The sequence below is a fragment of the Salvia hispanica genome, chromosome 1, assembly GCF_023119035.1.
Source record: "Salvia hispanica cultivar TCC Black 2014 chromosome 1, UniMelb_Shisp_WGS_1.0, whole genome shotgun sequence".
NCBI lineage: Eukaryota > Viridiplantae > Streptophyta > Magnoliopsida > Lamiales > Lamiaceae > Salvia > Salvia hispanica.
In genome coordinates, this window is record NC_062965.1 from 42,197,880 (window position 1) to 42,215,280 (window position 17,401).

Here is a 17,401-nt window from a genome sequence, read left to right on the forward strand (position 1 = left end):
ATAGTAAAATAAGTCTAAGTCTTCTACATTGATGGCTGGGTAGTGGAACTTGTCATCACAGTGTTGGGGTTGCCGCAACGAAAGACACAGAAAACAAACAGTTCCTTACAGATCTATTTAGATTATTATGCATTCAATTTCAGTTTCATGCAATTAGTCTAGATCTATAGGTAAAACACATCTAAACACATAAATTATGCTATTTTATGTAGATTTGATTGTTACCTCTTTATCCATTAAAGGATTGACGTTGCTAGTAGCACCTCCTAGTAATCCTTGATTTACTGACCACGAATCGTCCACTCTATTCCCAAGTCCTTGATTATTCATCCGTGTGGACTGATCTTAAAGAATCAATAATATTTTGATGAGATCTAGGAAGAACAATGCACAAAACAATCTGTTTCAATTCAATTCTACGGATAAGAATGAACAAGACAAGATTAAACCAAAAACCCTAACTTCCCCTTATCTTGGAACTCGAAAATCAAGCCAAAAGAGAGAGAGAGAGAAGCCACACAAGTGGCGGCTAGGGTTAGGGTTGAGGGGTGTGAATGTGTTATGTGTGTTTTCCCATCTCTTCTCACTATTTATAAGTTGGGCTAGGTTTGGGCTAGAGTGGGGAATGGGGATCCATGGAGTGAATTAGATGTTGGGCTCACCCATTAGATTAAATTCTACTAAATCAATTAACTCATGATTTAATTTATTATCCTATGGAATATTATTTTGTTCCACTAAAGAATAATATTGGACTCCTATCTAAATCACCAAATTACGAATAACTTGGGTTCCATTTTATTTAATAATATTTCTCGCATTTAAGATTATCTTAATCCATTAATTTAATTCTTTGTCTGCTATGTGACTTGAATTAAATTAATTCTCCAAAGAGTCTTTTCTAGTTTAAAACTTTATTTATTATTCATGGAATAAAATTCCAACCGCTCAGTTTTCTGAATAAGAAATTCCTTTTTCAAATACCTCTTGGGGATTAATATTACCACACTGGGCACGCGAATTCTATGAAAAAATATTCTAATATTTTCATGTTATTCAATTACTACCACCAAGATATCATGATTGAGTTGCGAAAAACTCTCACATATTGATAAGTCAAAGTGGCGTTTGATTAAATAAACAATATCTATATTATTTGCATAGACTAAGGAATACTATATTTTCTGAAATATATTCTTTTAGTAGATAGCAATAAAGAATATATTTCGTGTTGATCCTTTCAGTGCTTTACCACACTAGTGTTACTAATCTATTCTTAGGTAAGAGAGAATTATTACAAACACTACAACCATACAAATAGGTAACCAAAACCTATTTAGGTTGTGAACTCGTTTTCTTCTTACTAGATCCGGTCAAGTCCTCTACTGGAGAACCCATTAGAAATCATCAGATTCCCCTACTTTAACCTTCTTAGTAAGAAGCCTTAGACTTGTTTATTTATATTTCAATAAATATTTTATAATACTATATTATTTACTCTCATAATTAGGTAAACAAGTTGATGTGGTGTTTCTTGTATACATGCACAAACTGACTGTACAAAGGAATTATGTACGCTAGAAGTATCTTTTAGTATACAAACCCCAACACACAGTAGGTGACTCCCACGATACCTTGCAGAAGTAAAATATTTTCACAACCTAGATAGGCTTTGACTACCTATCGTGAAAGATTGCATTGCTAATCTAAAAGTTATCTTTACCTTGAGATAAGCTAATGGCACAGTGTAGTATAGCACCAAAAGTATCTAAAGCATAGACACATCATTATTGCTATCTACTGAAAGACAGAATCTTGGTGATTTATTATTTCTTAATCTTTGCATATAACATAGGACATACGTTGTTAATTATACACTACTTTGATTTATCAGTAGATGCGGATTTTTCGTAGCCCAATATTCCTGGTACTTTGGATAATAGTAATTAATAACTAGTATGATGTCAGTTGTGTTATTGCATTGAATCATGTGCCTACGTGGTTAGACTGTTATTGCATTGAATCGTGTGCCTGCGTGGTTTGACTCTATCCCCAATAGGTTTTCGGGAAAAGTTAATATTCAAAACCCGGCCGGTTTGGAATTTATTCCAAGAATAATAATAGGAAAAATATATTTAAATGTACATCTTGAACTGGACAAACTCTTGGAAAATATTTAAGTTAAAGTCCATTGCAGACTACAAATTAATTGATAGATATAGGTGTCTTTGACATGGGAAATAATTTATTAATGAGGTAACCCGGATTGCTTGTAATCCTGGATTGGACAGACGGTCAACATTTCTTCTATAGTGGTCCAAGAAATATTCCTTTGGCCTTATATTAAATTATAATTTATAATTTAATAAGTGAAGAAGGTCTAAGGGGGAGGCTCAGTCCAAACCCCATAGATCCTTAACCTAGTCCATCCACAAACTCTATATGAAGAGATGGAGGAGTAGACAAGGAGTACACACTACACAAAACCCCAAACCTAGCCTCCACACTAGTGTGCAATTGGTTTATCTTGTCTTCTCCTTCAAGATCTCTGCATTTCTAACAAGTTCCTCCCATAAGGAAGTTAGATTACAGTGGGACATAGGTTAGAAGATTCGTGGTTCAACAATCAATTCAAGATTCTTCACGTGGAGGCGTAGCAAACAACTTCGATCATTTGGAGAATCATTATGTAAGAATTAATTCTGTAATTTAATTATATTATGTGAATTAAATGCGCAATCATCATGTTCGCATGTGTTCTAAGCATGAATTAAATAATTATTAAAATTGATTCTCTTGTGAATTTATTTAATTTGCAATTTTAATTGTGCAAACTTCAAAAATATATTGACGAAAGCATTGCCGACTAAGAAGTTTAGATATTGCTTTGAGTTAGTTAATGTTGTGCGTAAATAGTCCATGGAACGTTTGATAGTTAAGTGATCCGATACCTCATATTTAATATGGAGATTTGTAAAAGTTAATGCGGAGAAAAGCAAGAGAAAAGAGTGAAGGTGGAGCTGTTCCAATATTGTGACTATTGGGTTAGTTGGCCACGTCATCGAAGAGAATAATTTAAGTAAATAGTACTTCCTCCGTCCATTAATAGGAGTCCCATTTCTATCCGGCACGGGTTTTAAGAAAGGTTAAGAAAAGTGGGTGGAAGAAAGTTAGTGGAATAGGGGTCCCACTTGTATATATTAATTTTAAATGATATGTGAGTGGAATGATTTAGAGGAATGTGTGGTCTCTTAACCATTTATGGTAATTATGAACCAGGATTCCTATTCATAGACGGACCAAAATAGAAAACAGGACTCCTATTCATGGACGGAGGGAGTAGATTTTAATAATAAGAGTGCACTTCAAAAATTATATGTGATCTTTCACTTTTGTAAATAAATGGTATTTGATCTTTGTTTTATATCATCTTTTATACATAAAAATACATTTTGAGATCTTGATGCTGATTTTTCAACTCAAAATACCCTCTAAAATTCATATTTTCGCCATGAAGGCATTTTTAGGCATACATGAAAAAAGAACCTAAAATGATATACTCCCTTTATCTGCGAATATGAGTCTCATTTTACCATTATAATCCGTCCACGAATAGGGCCATGTTCACTTTTATTATAAATGGTAATAAAGTCCTACATTCCACTAACTTATTCCACTCATTTTTTATGTAAAACTAATATATACAAGTGAGACTCATATTCCACTAACTTTTTCATCTACTTTTTTTAACATTTCTTAAAACTCGTGTCGCCAAAAATGGACTCCTAATGACGGACGGATGGAGTATATATCTTCTCTATCTTTTTCTTCTATACTATTATTATTATTATAATAATAATAATTATTATTATTATTATCATTATTATTATCATCATCATTATTATTATTATTATTATTATTATTATTATTATTATTATTATGTTATAAGTTAACAATTAATATATTTTTTAATATAATTCAAATTATGAATAATTATAGTTTTAATCATATTTAATTATTATATTATTATAATACTAATAACTCGTGATTGATAAATATTTATAATATACTTAATTAAAATATGATTCATATAATATTAAATTATACTCTTTTCATCCCACAAGAATTTGTATTTTTTCTTTTTTTTAGTCCGGCTCACCAGAATATGCATTTTCTAATTTTGAAAACTCATTTCTTTCTAATGAGGTGAGACTCATTCTCTACTAACAATACTTTAGTTACTGTATCTTTCTAACCCTTTCTTAATTTATCAATTTTGTATTAAAATTTGTGTCAAACCCAAAGCGCATATTCTTTTGGGACGGAAGAAGTAATAATTATTACTCCCTTTGTCACTCCTATTGTGGGCAAGGGTTTTTAAGAAATGTAAAGCATAGTGACTTGAAAAAGTTAGTGGAATATGAGACCACTTTATTATATTAGTTTTATAATTAAATGTGAGTGAAGTGAGTTAGTAAAATGTGAGATCTAATTATCATTTATGGTAAAAATGAAGTGTGACTCTTATTGTGGGACAAACAAAAATGACAAAGTGTGACTCTTATTGTGGGACGGAGGGAGCATTATTTTATCTTAAATTAATTCTACATCTGTCCCACTATAAGAGTCACATTTTATTATTTCGGTATGTCCCATAATAAGAATCACATTTCACTTTTACCATAAATAATAAGTATGCCCCATATTCCACTAATTTATTTCATCCATATTTTATTATAAAACTTATATGAAATTCACTCTAATAATTATATTTTCATCTTCATGACTATTTTTATTTTACAATAAAAAATGAATATTCTCCACTTTTTTATAATTGAACTCCATTGGCATCCTTTGGGCCAGGCCCTCTCCAAAATAATTGTACGCCACCGTTAATTGGATCACCTTCTCTCTGGTGTACATATCAATTTATCCCAACAACTCATTTAATAGGAATTGCATTCCATTTCACAATACTAAAAAACTCGTTTGATGACAACGAGGGTATCGAGGGTATTTATTCATTGCCCGTAGTTGGGTTTATATTTATTTTGTTATTGTCATTCAATATCCATTTTCCAAAAGAAGACCTACATCATATAGATATAAGTTGTAAACCATTGGCTAAGAGGATTTAATAAAAAAGAATATTTTAGCTTTCTTCTCTACTTTCTCTCCTCCCTCAAATATATTTTTTGTTTTCCAAGTTACTATCCAAATTATAAAAGATTATACAAAAATATCTATCTTGATGGCAAACACAATACCTTTCGAAATCAGCCCAACGTTCTTGTACTATGCCAATAATATGTTTAAAAACTTACTTGTTTGATAAAATTCGAAATAGAAATTGATAGTATTTCTTAATTCATTTGAGAATATATGCCCCATTTGATGCTCTATCGGGTTAATAGAACCGGGTTCCATTGTGGAAATTAAAAAAATAAAAAATAAAAATTGTTTATCAGTGTTCATGAATTGAGCTTTACTGAGATTTATTGAGTATATAAAAATAGCTTAAATTTTCATAAGAATGGTAAAATTAGTTTGAACTCTTAACGAAACACAACACATGATTCAAACTATCATGAAACAATTTAATTAAAATGTCTCGAAATTTATAAAAGAATACTCCCTTCATCCCACTCTACTTGACACACTTTCTTTCGTAATCATTTTAGAGTTATAATTAGTTCTTCTCTACGTTATTTCCAAAACTTCCAATCTTTAGCTATTACTCTTCATCATATATAGCTCTTAATATATCAAATAGAAATTAGATATTTACTAGTATTAACTCAAACAAGTACATGCATCAAGTGTTAGAAAAAAGTAAAAGCTCCTTCACTTTTTGTCAACTGCTCAATTTAATCCCCGCCTAAATTACATTTTACTATTCATCATTTAAAAAACGTCGTTTATTATCGAACAGTACTGCACTTTTTTTCTAACGAGTTGACTATGGCTCATTAGCTAATTGGTTACTTAAATATGTCTCACCTCATTCTCCCTCCATCCATGAAAAAACACGATTTTCTATTTTAGAATGTCCACAATTTAAAATTTTATTTACTTGTTTTTTAATTATAGCTATTTATATAAAAGTGGGTAATTTTTTCACCAGTTTTCTTTCTGCTATTTTTTAAAACCCGTGTCAATTTAAAATGAGTGTTTTAATTATGGCAAAGAGAGTAAATCTTAAAAATTACCAAATGCATCATTCTTGGGTTATAAAAATGTTTCTCAAAAAATATTTAATTAACAAAATATTATATTGATAATATAAAAATGATTCTGGATACTTCTAATCCAATCAATACTCCCTCTGCCCAATTAAAATGACAAATTTTTCTTTTTGGATTGTCCTATTAAAACTTAAGTGTTTTACAAAATAGAAATAACACCATCTATATATTTTTTTTCTTTCTTACTTTATTATCTCTTGATTAACTTACAAAACCACATTATATAAAATCTCGTACCATAAACAAAATATTTCATATTTATTGAGATGGAAGGAATATTAGGTATTTTTTGGAATTGCTAAACAACGAGACAGTTTCAAATAACTATAGAGATAAGACAACAAGTCGCCTTTAATATAGTATCCAGCAAAAGATTTTGATTATGAGTTATATCAAGCAAAACAGATAAAATCAACAATTCGCATTTAATGTGAACATTTTGATTATTAATTACTAATATACCATACAAATATAGGTGGGTTGTGATTAAACCGAGAGCTATATAAATTTGATGATTCACTATTATCGGTTGATATTATGCAATATTCTCTCGGTTCTATAAAAATATAATATATTTTATTTTTGTCTGTTTCGTAAAATAATCTATATCCAATATTTATTTATAGCAATGTATTTCTCCTTCTTTATTTTATCATTTATGCATCTTATTATTTACTATACAATTTCAATTATTTTTTCTCTTCTCTCTTACTTTCTAATTACGTATTTAAACTTCTGTCAACCCTAAATAGTCTATTTCTATGAGACGGAAGAAGTATATTGATTGCTTAATTTTCAATATCACAAAATATTAGTAATATTAAGTCAATAACGGATATGTTTTGTGATACAAACTAATACTATTAATAAATGAACGAATTGGTATGGTCTCAATTTTCATTTGAGTGTTGATATTAGGAAATTAGTACCCTCTTATGCTAATGCTATTTAGTTTGTTAGACAAAATAATCATGAAATGTTTTCTATGATTGAGTTGTGAGATTATTTAATTGGAGGTGGACTATGTCTAATTATTACTCTTACATTATTATCCATCTAGGATTGAGTTGTGAGATTCAATCTCATGAACCAAACACAATATACATTTAATTCTAAGATACTCCTCCATCCATTATTTATAGTCACCTTTTGACTCGGCACAAATTTTAAGAAATTGTTTAACATTGTGAAGGAAAAATAAGAAAATGAGTTAGTAGAATGTGAACCCCACTTTTATATATTGACTTTATTTTATAATAGAATGTGAGTGTAATAAATTAGGTGAATGGTGAGGTCCATTAATTATAACGGAAAAAGTAAATGAGACATTAAATCACGGACATACCGAATGGTAAAATATGACATTATTTCACGGACAAAGGGAGTATAATCTTGCAAACCGAACATACCCTATAAATATAAATGTAGTATACATGTATATACCATCATTCTTGATTGATCAATCCTGAAAATGGCTTCATCCTACAAATCCAGTGCAGCTAAACACTGCAAACTCCTCATAATTTCAGGCCTAGCCATATACTTAATATTCACAATCTCCCTCCCAAATCACCTAATCAATCCCAATTTCCTTTTCACCATTCACACAAAATCCCCTCAACCAACTCCTCCCACAAATCTCAGCCACCTCGCCTTCGGAATCTTAGCTTCCGAAGGCGGCTGGCACTTCCGCAGAAGCTACATCGAGTCGTGGTGGAGGCCGAACCAGACACGAGGGCACGTGTACCTAGACGTGCCCCCCACGGGAGACCTCGTCCCGTGGCCGGCCCGGTCCCCACCCTTTAAAGTTTCGGGCAACCTCACCGAGCTGTCGAAAGAGGCGAAGGCCGCGGCCCCAATGGTGCTGAGGATCGTCCACGGGATAAAGGAGGTGGTGAGAGACGTGGGCGGAGACGATGGGAGTGTGAGGTGGGTGGTGATCGGAGACGATGATTCGATATTTTTTGTGGAGAATTTGGTGGAAGTGGTTGCGAGATATGATCATACTAAGCACTACTACTTGGGTGCGGCGTCGGAGTTTTACATGTCGAATGTTTGGTTCTCGTTTAATCAAGGGTTTGGTGGGGCTGGGATTGTGTTGAGCTTTCCTCTTGCAAAGGCGTTGGCTGATGATATGGACAATTGTATTCGAAGACATGCGCCGTTTTTTATTACCGCTGACATCATAATTAACGCGTGTATTGGTGATCTTGGAGTTGATCTCTCTCCCGAATACGGACTTCATCAGGTAATCCGTTTTTATCAAAATGCTCCCTCCGTCCCTCATTAATTGTTCACTTTGGTTCCGATACGATTTTAAAAAATATAAAGAAAAGTGAATTAAAAAGTTAGTGGAATATGGGTCTCACTTTAATTTATTGATTTTATAATAAAATGTGAGTAAAATAAGTTAGTAATGTGGGACTACTTACCATTTATGGTAAAAATGAAAATGGACAATTAATGAGGGACAAACGAAAATGACAAAAGTGGACAATTAATGGGTGCCGGAGGGAATACTAAAAGCTTGTGATATATCTAAATGTTTGGAATATGACGTACTCTGATAGAAAGTCATAGGATTCCATACTAAAACTAATCGGTGGTATTCTTTAAGTGAATCTTGTAGGGTGGACTTTTTTTGAATGGGTGGGTTTAGGTCTCTATCGAACTAATTCAAATTTAAAGCCCAAATATACTGTCGAGTCAGAAATATTTTAGTTTCAGTCTAGCTGCAGTTAAATTTGGTTCACATAGTACTGGTTTGTCGATTAAATTTGTCTCACACTAGATGACCCGCTCTTAGGGGTGGCAAATCGTGCGTGTCGGGTCATTATCGTGTCGACACGATAACGACACGAACACGATAACAACAAACACGAACACGACCCGTTAAGAAAACCTCAAACACGAACACGAACACGACCCGCTACCCTCAGACACGAACACGACACGAACCCATTAACGACACGAACCGTTTCGGGTCAACACGACACGAACCCTTTAGTGACACGAAAATAAGTATTGAAAAATGAAATAATAAGAATAATAATATTAAAATATTATGTGTTAATAAGAATAATAATATTAAAATATTATGTGTTAACGGATAACACGAACACGCATTGTTAGCGGATAACACGAACCCGACACGAACACGACACGAACACGACACAAAATTTTCGTGTCCTTAATGGGTCGACCCGATAAGGACACGAACATGATAAGCTCTGACCCAAACCCATTAATTTCATGCCGGTTCGTGTCGTGTTATCGTGTCGTGTCAAAAATTGCCAGCCCTACCCGCTCTAATATTATGATACTTCCTCCGTTCCATAGTAGTGGAGACATTTCTTTTCGTCACGAAGATTAAGAAAAAATTGTGTTAAGTGTGTAAATAAAGAAAGAATAAAGTAGGAAAAGAAAAAGGTAGAGAGATGAAGAGAGAATAAAGTAAGTGATAAGAAATGTGCTAACTTTTACTAAAAAATGAAATGACTCTACTACTATAATGACAAACTAACTCCACTACTATCGAACGGGGGAGTAACAATTTATAGGATTTCATCTTAAACTAATTGGTGATATGATGAGCGACTAGGACTTATATAGTACTCCATTTGTCTGTCATATATAGTCTAATTTTGATTTGACATAGATTTTAAGGAAATTGTTTTGCTTTATGAAAAAAAATGAAAAAAGTAAATTAGTGGAATATGAGCTACAAATTTAAGGGATCAAATTTACTAAATTTAAGAAATTGTTTGGCTTTATGAGAAAAAATAAAAAAAATGGCCTTCTATTGGACGGAGGGGGTATTGATTTAAAAAAAATGTGAATATAATGATTTAGGTGAATTGTTTGGTCCTCTTACTAAAATAGAAAAAAAGTAAATGAGACACAGAATGAGACATTTTACGGATGAAGGGAGTAATTTCAATTATCGCTTTACATCGATGTAGATCGAAAATAGAAAATCTAATTACAGTAATTCTTTTATCTGGAAAAACATATTTAGTGATAAATTATGAATGACTATTTAATTGATGATACTAACATTTTATTATTCAGATCGATCTGCATGGTGATATCTCGGGATTCTTGTCTTCCCACTCCAATTCGCCACTAATGTCGCTGCACCATCTTGACACGGTGGAGCCACTATTCCCCAATATGGACCGAGTGGAGGCGCTCCACCACCTCATGAAGGCGTCCGCGGCAGACGAGTCGCGGACACTTCAGCAGACGGTGTGCCACGAGAGGCAAAAGCAGTGGACAATCTCCATCGCGTGGGGATACTCGTCCCACGTGTACGAGCGGGTGATGCCGAGAAGCCACCTTCGCAGCCCCATCGAGACGTTCACGGCTTGGATCGATAGCGATCGCCCCCCGCCTTTCTACATGTTCAACACCCGCTTGCCCACCGGCGATCCCTGCGAAGCTCCCCATGTTTTCTTTCTCAAGGATGTCGTTGTCAATCACTCCGCACCCGGGATTATCACCACTTATGAGCGTGCAGCCCCGCGCCCTATGAACCCGTGCCTCTGGTGCGACCCTCACTGTCCCGATGTCCTAACTCATATTCGCGTCTTTTCCCCCGCCACCAAACGCATTGGGGTACGTATTTTAACGAGACTCATATTACATTAACAATGTTCATATGTCAAAATCAAATGAGACATTTATCGATCGACATGAAAATATTAATTAGAGAGCTCGGTAAGTAATTAGGATGTGTTATTAACTTTTACATTTGATTTTTTTATAGTTGATGATAGAATGTTAACAATAAAAATACATACATTTGAAAAGGTATAGAAGTTAATGCATAATTGGTAAAGTAAGAGAGAGAAAGAGAAGGATAGTTAAACAATATTACTGGATAGTGAGATCTACATTATTAGTGTTTAATGAGTTGTAATAGTGGACCATAGTGGCATGAGTTATAAAAAATTGATATATATATATATATATGGGCATGTTAGGGTGCCACCACCCCTTAAAATAACACCATACCACCATTTCTAGCCAATCATTTATTCCACGTGGACGAATAATAAGCTGCCACGTGGTAAAAAAAATCTGAAAAAAGATGGGCAGCAATGTGCTGGTCTTTATACAACAATTTTTCTTGAACAGCAATATCCGACACACTATACAAAGCAATCTATAGATTGTTGTGTAGTGTTTGTAATATTGTTGTGTAGCGTTTATAATATTGTTGTATAAGCGGTGTCACGGTGTCATATTAAGGGGAGTTTTCATTTTAACACAAACCTATATATATATATATATATAGGGTCGCGTTAAAATAAAACCAACCTTCTAATCCAGAACCCAGAACTATCTCAATATTATGTATCAAAATTATCAACACAAAGACAAAACTTTCTCAATAGATTTGTGTTGATAAAATTATATCTTTGTGTTGAGATTTAAATATACATGTTATGTTGATAAAGTTATATCTATATGTTGAGAAATTTCCAACATAATGTTGAAGTTCTGGGTTTTGGATGAATAATAAGTTGCCACGTGGCCAAAAAAAATCTGGAAAAAGACGATCAGCAATTTGCTGGTCTTTATCCAGCAATATTTCTTGTCCAGCAATATTCGACACACTATACAACAATCTATGTGTAGTGTTTGTAATATTGTTGTGTAGCGTTTATAATATTGCTGTATAAGCGGTGTCACGGTGTCATTTTAAGAGCGGTGTCACGGTGATAGAATGCAAACTAATATATTGTACAAACTCAAAACTCCTCAACACAGCTTCAATACAGTTTCAATAAAATATCAACACATTGTAAAATTTCAAGATTTTAATGCCAACACAGTATCAATACAATATCAACACAACATCAATCATTGACTACTGTTAAAATTCTGTTGACATTTTCCTATTGATGTATTTTTGTTATCTGTTGACATTTTTCAATGGTCCAGATCATAGTTTTGAGTTTGTACAGTATTTAGAGTTTTCATTTGATCACGTTCCTATATATATATATAGGGGTGCACACTAGGGTGCCACCATGAATAGGATAACACCATACCACCAATATAGTCCGTTAGATCTCGTCTATGGACGCCTAGGATTAAGTTTCGTGAAAAAACACGGGTTTGCAGTCTACTGTATTAGATATTGCAGTCGTGGTAAACTGCAATATTGTTGTGGTAAGACTACAATATTCAATGAACAGCACTGCAATCTGGTAACGTAAAATTAGAAATTTCCTATTTTACCCCTCCGTGTTTTTACACGTGGCAGCATGACAAGCACACGATTTTCAGATCCAATGGCCTAAAATGGTGGTATGGTGTTACAATAAAGAGTGTTGTCATTTTAACACACCCCTATATATATATATATAGGAACGTGATCAAAACAAGTATGTGCTTAAATCAAGAAATGCAGCCCAAATCTTGACCCTAGGATTAGATGATCTAATGGTCAATAATTAACCAAAAATACGGAAGGTCATAGTTAAGCAGTTTTAGGTCATATTATAAAATTCGGGTTTATGTCATGTTAAGATCATTTTAGGTCATGCTTTGTTAGCATGACCTAAAAATAAACTAACTATGACCTAAAAATACCCTACGTATGACTGTGTTCTGCGTTTCTGTATTTAAATCTAGTTTTCATAGATCAAAACCATATATATGGTAAATCGATGGGAACAACTATCCATATTTTCATTGGACAGTTGGATTAGAAGGTCACATATTTTTATGAGACGGAAGGAGTATAGTTTATTAATTCATACTACTACTACTTAAGATGGCACGAAGATAAGGATCGATGTGTACATAGTATAACTATTTTTTATGATTTTCTTTGAATTAAATATTGGATGTATTTAATTATTTTTTATTTTTCAGAAGGATCGATGTGAATGCTGTGATGTTATCGCCGGTAACGGAACTACAGCTGATGTTATATTTAGGGAATGCGGGAGTAGCGAAATCATAGCTTAATATGCCAATTTTTATATTGAGAAAGATATGCCACTTTTTTCTTTTCTTTCTTCGTTTGGAATTTAATTAAGAGGTGGAAAATTAGAATTTGCATACATAAATCTCAGCTTTATCAAATAGGAGACGAAATATCACTTAGCTACAAGACTAGTGGTATATTTTCGTGAAGTTATTAATAAGGTGTAATAGCTTGAGAGGAAAAAGGAAACAATATCATTTACTTTCTATACTAAATAGCTTAACGAATTTATGTTGTTTTCAAATTGCAACTGAAAAGTTGGTGAGAAATTGACTTAAAACTAAAAATAGTGACATGGATTTTTTGTTGTCATTTTTTATACTATTTCCACATTCTAAATGATGGAATTTGGATGATGATAAACATGTCTTTCCAAATATATTAAGATCAGAGTCATATTTTAGATATTTTCGGAATCTGAGTAAATTAAATTGAAAATTGTCACATTTGAGTTAACAGAATTATCCTAAACAAATTCTCAATCAATTTTTCGTTATTCCAAGTGTAAGAGTTATATAACCAAGAATTCACTATTTACCAAGACATGTTCAAAAAATGATAAGTCTCTCTTAACAATACACTTGAACAGAGAAGCAATCCAAATATAAGAAAAGGATACACCCTAACTACACTTAGATCTTTACCGATCTAAGCCAAAGCAATTCAAGAGTATCACATGTACACTCAATAGATGGATTATAAGATAACAATACAATAATATCTAATTGTACAGAATAGAAATCACAAATGCATGCAAGTATGTGAACGTAGCAGTGGCTCAGCTCACACCGGCACCGACCACACGCGAACCCTCCTTTAACTGAAAATCACAAGATAAGCCAGTGGAACCAACACCTGAAGTGCCCATCTCAAAAACCCTAGGTTTCATCGATTACTGCACAACAACCACGACTTCAACACACACAGATAGAGGTGCCAAGTGGGCTGGGCCGGCCCAGCCCGGCCCGGGCCCGGCGAGGCCCAGCGACTTTTCAGCCCAGCCCGGCCCAGGCCCATGTTTGTGCCGGGCCAGGTCGGGCCTGGGTTTTGGTATAAATAATGGGCCCAGCCCGAGCCCGGGCCCAGTTGGTAAGTGGGCCGGGCTGGGCTGGGCCGGTCTTGGGCCAAGTTTAAAATTTTTATTGTGCTAGATAAATATTAATTTTTCTATATTGGAATAGTATATAGTGTATAATGATTTATAAATATATATTTCCACAAAATAAGGAATCAAGATTTTGCTACAATTTAATATATTCCCACAAAATTTGTGTATTAATGTTATAGATTACACACATAAATGTTACATTATCCCACAAAATTAGAATCATGACACACTATAATTATGGAATTATTTTTAATTGAGATATATGAAGTAAAACTAATACTATCTATAATTATGCAAATCAATTAACCATTGAATTATGCAAATCAAATGTATTTATGGAAATCAAACTTGTTATAAGTTTTAGTTTAGGTTGAGTAATTAATTAATTGATTATTTTTTGCATAATATCATTAATAAAAAATTTATGAAAACATAAAAATATAAAATAATCATGCATCTAACAATATATTAATAGAAATGAATATGCATGAAATAATATCCAATCTTCATTGTTTATACACATATAGTCATATGCATAGAAACTAATACTACTACCGTAAGGCATACACATTAATGCATATTACAATTTGCATATAAATAGTAAAATAGATAAGTAGTCATCACTATTCACTATAATTAGGGACTATATATGATAGAGATAAATTATTAACAACTAATCTCCATAATTATGCATATCAAAATAATTATACCACAATCAATTTTAGGATCCTCTATTTTTGAAAAAAAATAGTCAATACTACTCTATAAATATGAAAATCAAATTTATTAGTATAAGTTTTGATTTAAGTTGAGTAATAATTGATTAATTGAATATTTATGCATAATGTTATTAATAAATAGTAGATATGGACATGTTATTAGTATATTATTATGTTATCCACAATTAAAACAATTGAAAGAACAAAAAATATAGGAGTAGTAGTATAAAACCAAGCAAATAATTAGATTCTGCCGGGCCTGGGTTGGGCCTGGGCCTGGGCTCGGGCCGGGCCTGGGCTCGGGCCGGTCCTGGGTTTGTAAAAAGGCCCAATTGGAGCACAATTCATCTACTCGGCCCAGCCCAAGCCCGCTTCATTTCATTGGTGGGCCGGGCCTGGGCCGGCCCATACCGGGCCTGGGCCGGGCTGGCTTGGGTCGGCCCGGCCCATTTGACATCTCTACACACAGACGCACGAAACCTCTCCAAGTCTCACTGGTCATCAAGAACACAACACCCGAAGTGCTCGTCTCAGAAACCTTAGGTTTCATCGATTACTACACAACCACCACCACTTCAGCACACACAGACGCACAAAACCGCTCCAAGTCTGATTAGGGGTGGCAAATCGTGCGTGTTGGGTCGTTATTGGGTTCAACCTGTTAACGATACGACCCAATAAGGACAAACACGAACACGACCCGTTAAGAAAACCACAAACCCGAACACGAACACGACCCGTTACCCTTAAACCCGGACACGAGACAAACCTATTAACGACACGAACCACTATGGGTCAACACGACACGAGAACAACACGTACATGACACGACACTATAACAACACGATCTAATAAGACGGTAGAACCTGATAACAACTGCTATTGGTTAACAAAATTTACAAAACCGTGAATCTGATCATTAAGAGTCTAATTAAAAACTTAAAATCTGATTACACAATGTGATCTGATGAACATTAACATCAATAGATTCATAGTGTAGAAATTTAACAAAAAAAATATAATTTTTAAAACACTAAAAATTAATAATATTATTTCTTAATAGGTAACCCGAACACGTCGTGTCCTTAACATGTCGACCCGATACGGACTTGAACCCAATAAGCTTTGACCCAAACCCATTAATTTCGTGCGGATTCATGTCGGGTTATCGTGTTGTGCCAAAAATTGACAACCCTAGTCTTGATCACTCAAGAACACAACAGGACTCTCGAATCTCATCAAAAAAACGTCAAGATCTCCTCTGACTTTCCAGATTGAACGTAAAAGATTCAATCTAGGGTGACTTTGCAAGGGAACCTAAGAGGTTACCTTTGCTAGAGATATCGACGTTCATGTTCACAAAGGAAGAGATAGGACGCTCGGAGAAGAAGACCGAAGACGAAGAACAAAGAGAGCGAAAAAGGAAGAGATAGGACGCTCGGAGAAGAAGACCGAAGACGAAGAACAAAGAGAGCGAAAGAGAGAAATTCTAGAGAGAATGCATAGAGGAAGCCCTAATCACACACAAGAAGAAGTCTAGAACTGAATGAATGGCTCAAAGTAAATAGAGAGAGACTAAATGGCTCTCACAAGAAACACATCTTGAATCCAACGGCCAGAAGTGGCGATCCTGGTGGGAGCACCGACATGGCAACCATCGGAATACTCCAGTTAGTTGAGAATGGGCCAACTAGATAAATTGGGCCTTTTACATATATATTAGACCAATGACAAAAAAATAGCTGAGGCCAATTATAGATAAGGGCCAGTATTCCACACCAAGTATAGCAAATTATATTTCAAAATAAAGAACAAAGTTAGTGTAATCAGTACGGATATGGTTATCTGGTTTTATATTTTGTAATACATGGGAGAGGAAATGATACAACAAAGCAATTAGTGGGATTGTAAATCATTATAGTTACTGATATACTCCATTCGTCCCACTCAAGATGACCACATTCTTGAGTGGCACGGGATTTTAGGGTGTTTTGTTAGGTAGAATAAAGTAGAAAGAAAAAAGGTAGTTAAATATTTTAGAGAGAACATCTTTTTTGGTCCACAAACTTTGCCAAAGTATCATTTTAGGTCCGTGAACTTTGAAAATATCATTTGAGGTCCATCAACTATTGGTTAATATCATTGAAGTACTTTTTTACTATTTCCAAGTTTTTCTGGACGAAAATACACTCAATAGTCAATACCTTAAAGGGTATATCTTTTTAATAAACTTATCATATACTCATATTATTTATAAATATCTTTACAATATATTTTTGATGAATTTTCTAGATATAATTTGACCTTCAATATTATCACTTAATTT

The 17,401-nt window shown here is 33.8% G+C and overlaps 2 protein-coding genes across 2 annotated transcripts; both read left to right on the plus strand.

Moving 5' to 3' along the window:
* The first annotated feature begins 7,716 nt into the window (after positions 1 to 7,716).
* On the plus strand, positions 7,717 to 8,535 carry LOC125197175. Its single transcript, XM_048095888.1, has one exon. The coding sequence runs from the start codon at positions 7,717 to 7,719 to the stop codon at positions 8,533 to 8,535; it is 819 nt and encodes a 272-aa protein (XP_047951845.1).
* A 1,900-nt stretch (positions 8,536 to 10,435) lies between these two features.
* Positions 10,436 to 13,423, plus strand: LOC125186285. Its single transcript, XM_048082669.1, has 2 exons — positions 10,436 to 10,862; positions 13,134 to 13,423. The coding sequence occupies exons 1-2, from the start codon at positions 10,449 to 10,451 to the stop codon at positions 13,227 to 13,229; spliced, it is 510 nt and encodes a 169-aa protein (XP_047938626.1). The 5' UTR covers positions 10,436 to 10,448; the 3' UTR covers positions 13,230 to 13,423.
* The last annotated feature ends 3,978 nt before the right edge of the window (positions 13,424 to 17,401 follow it).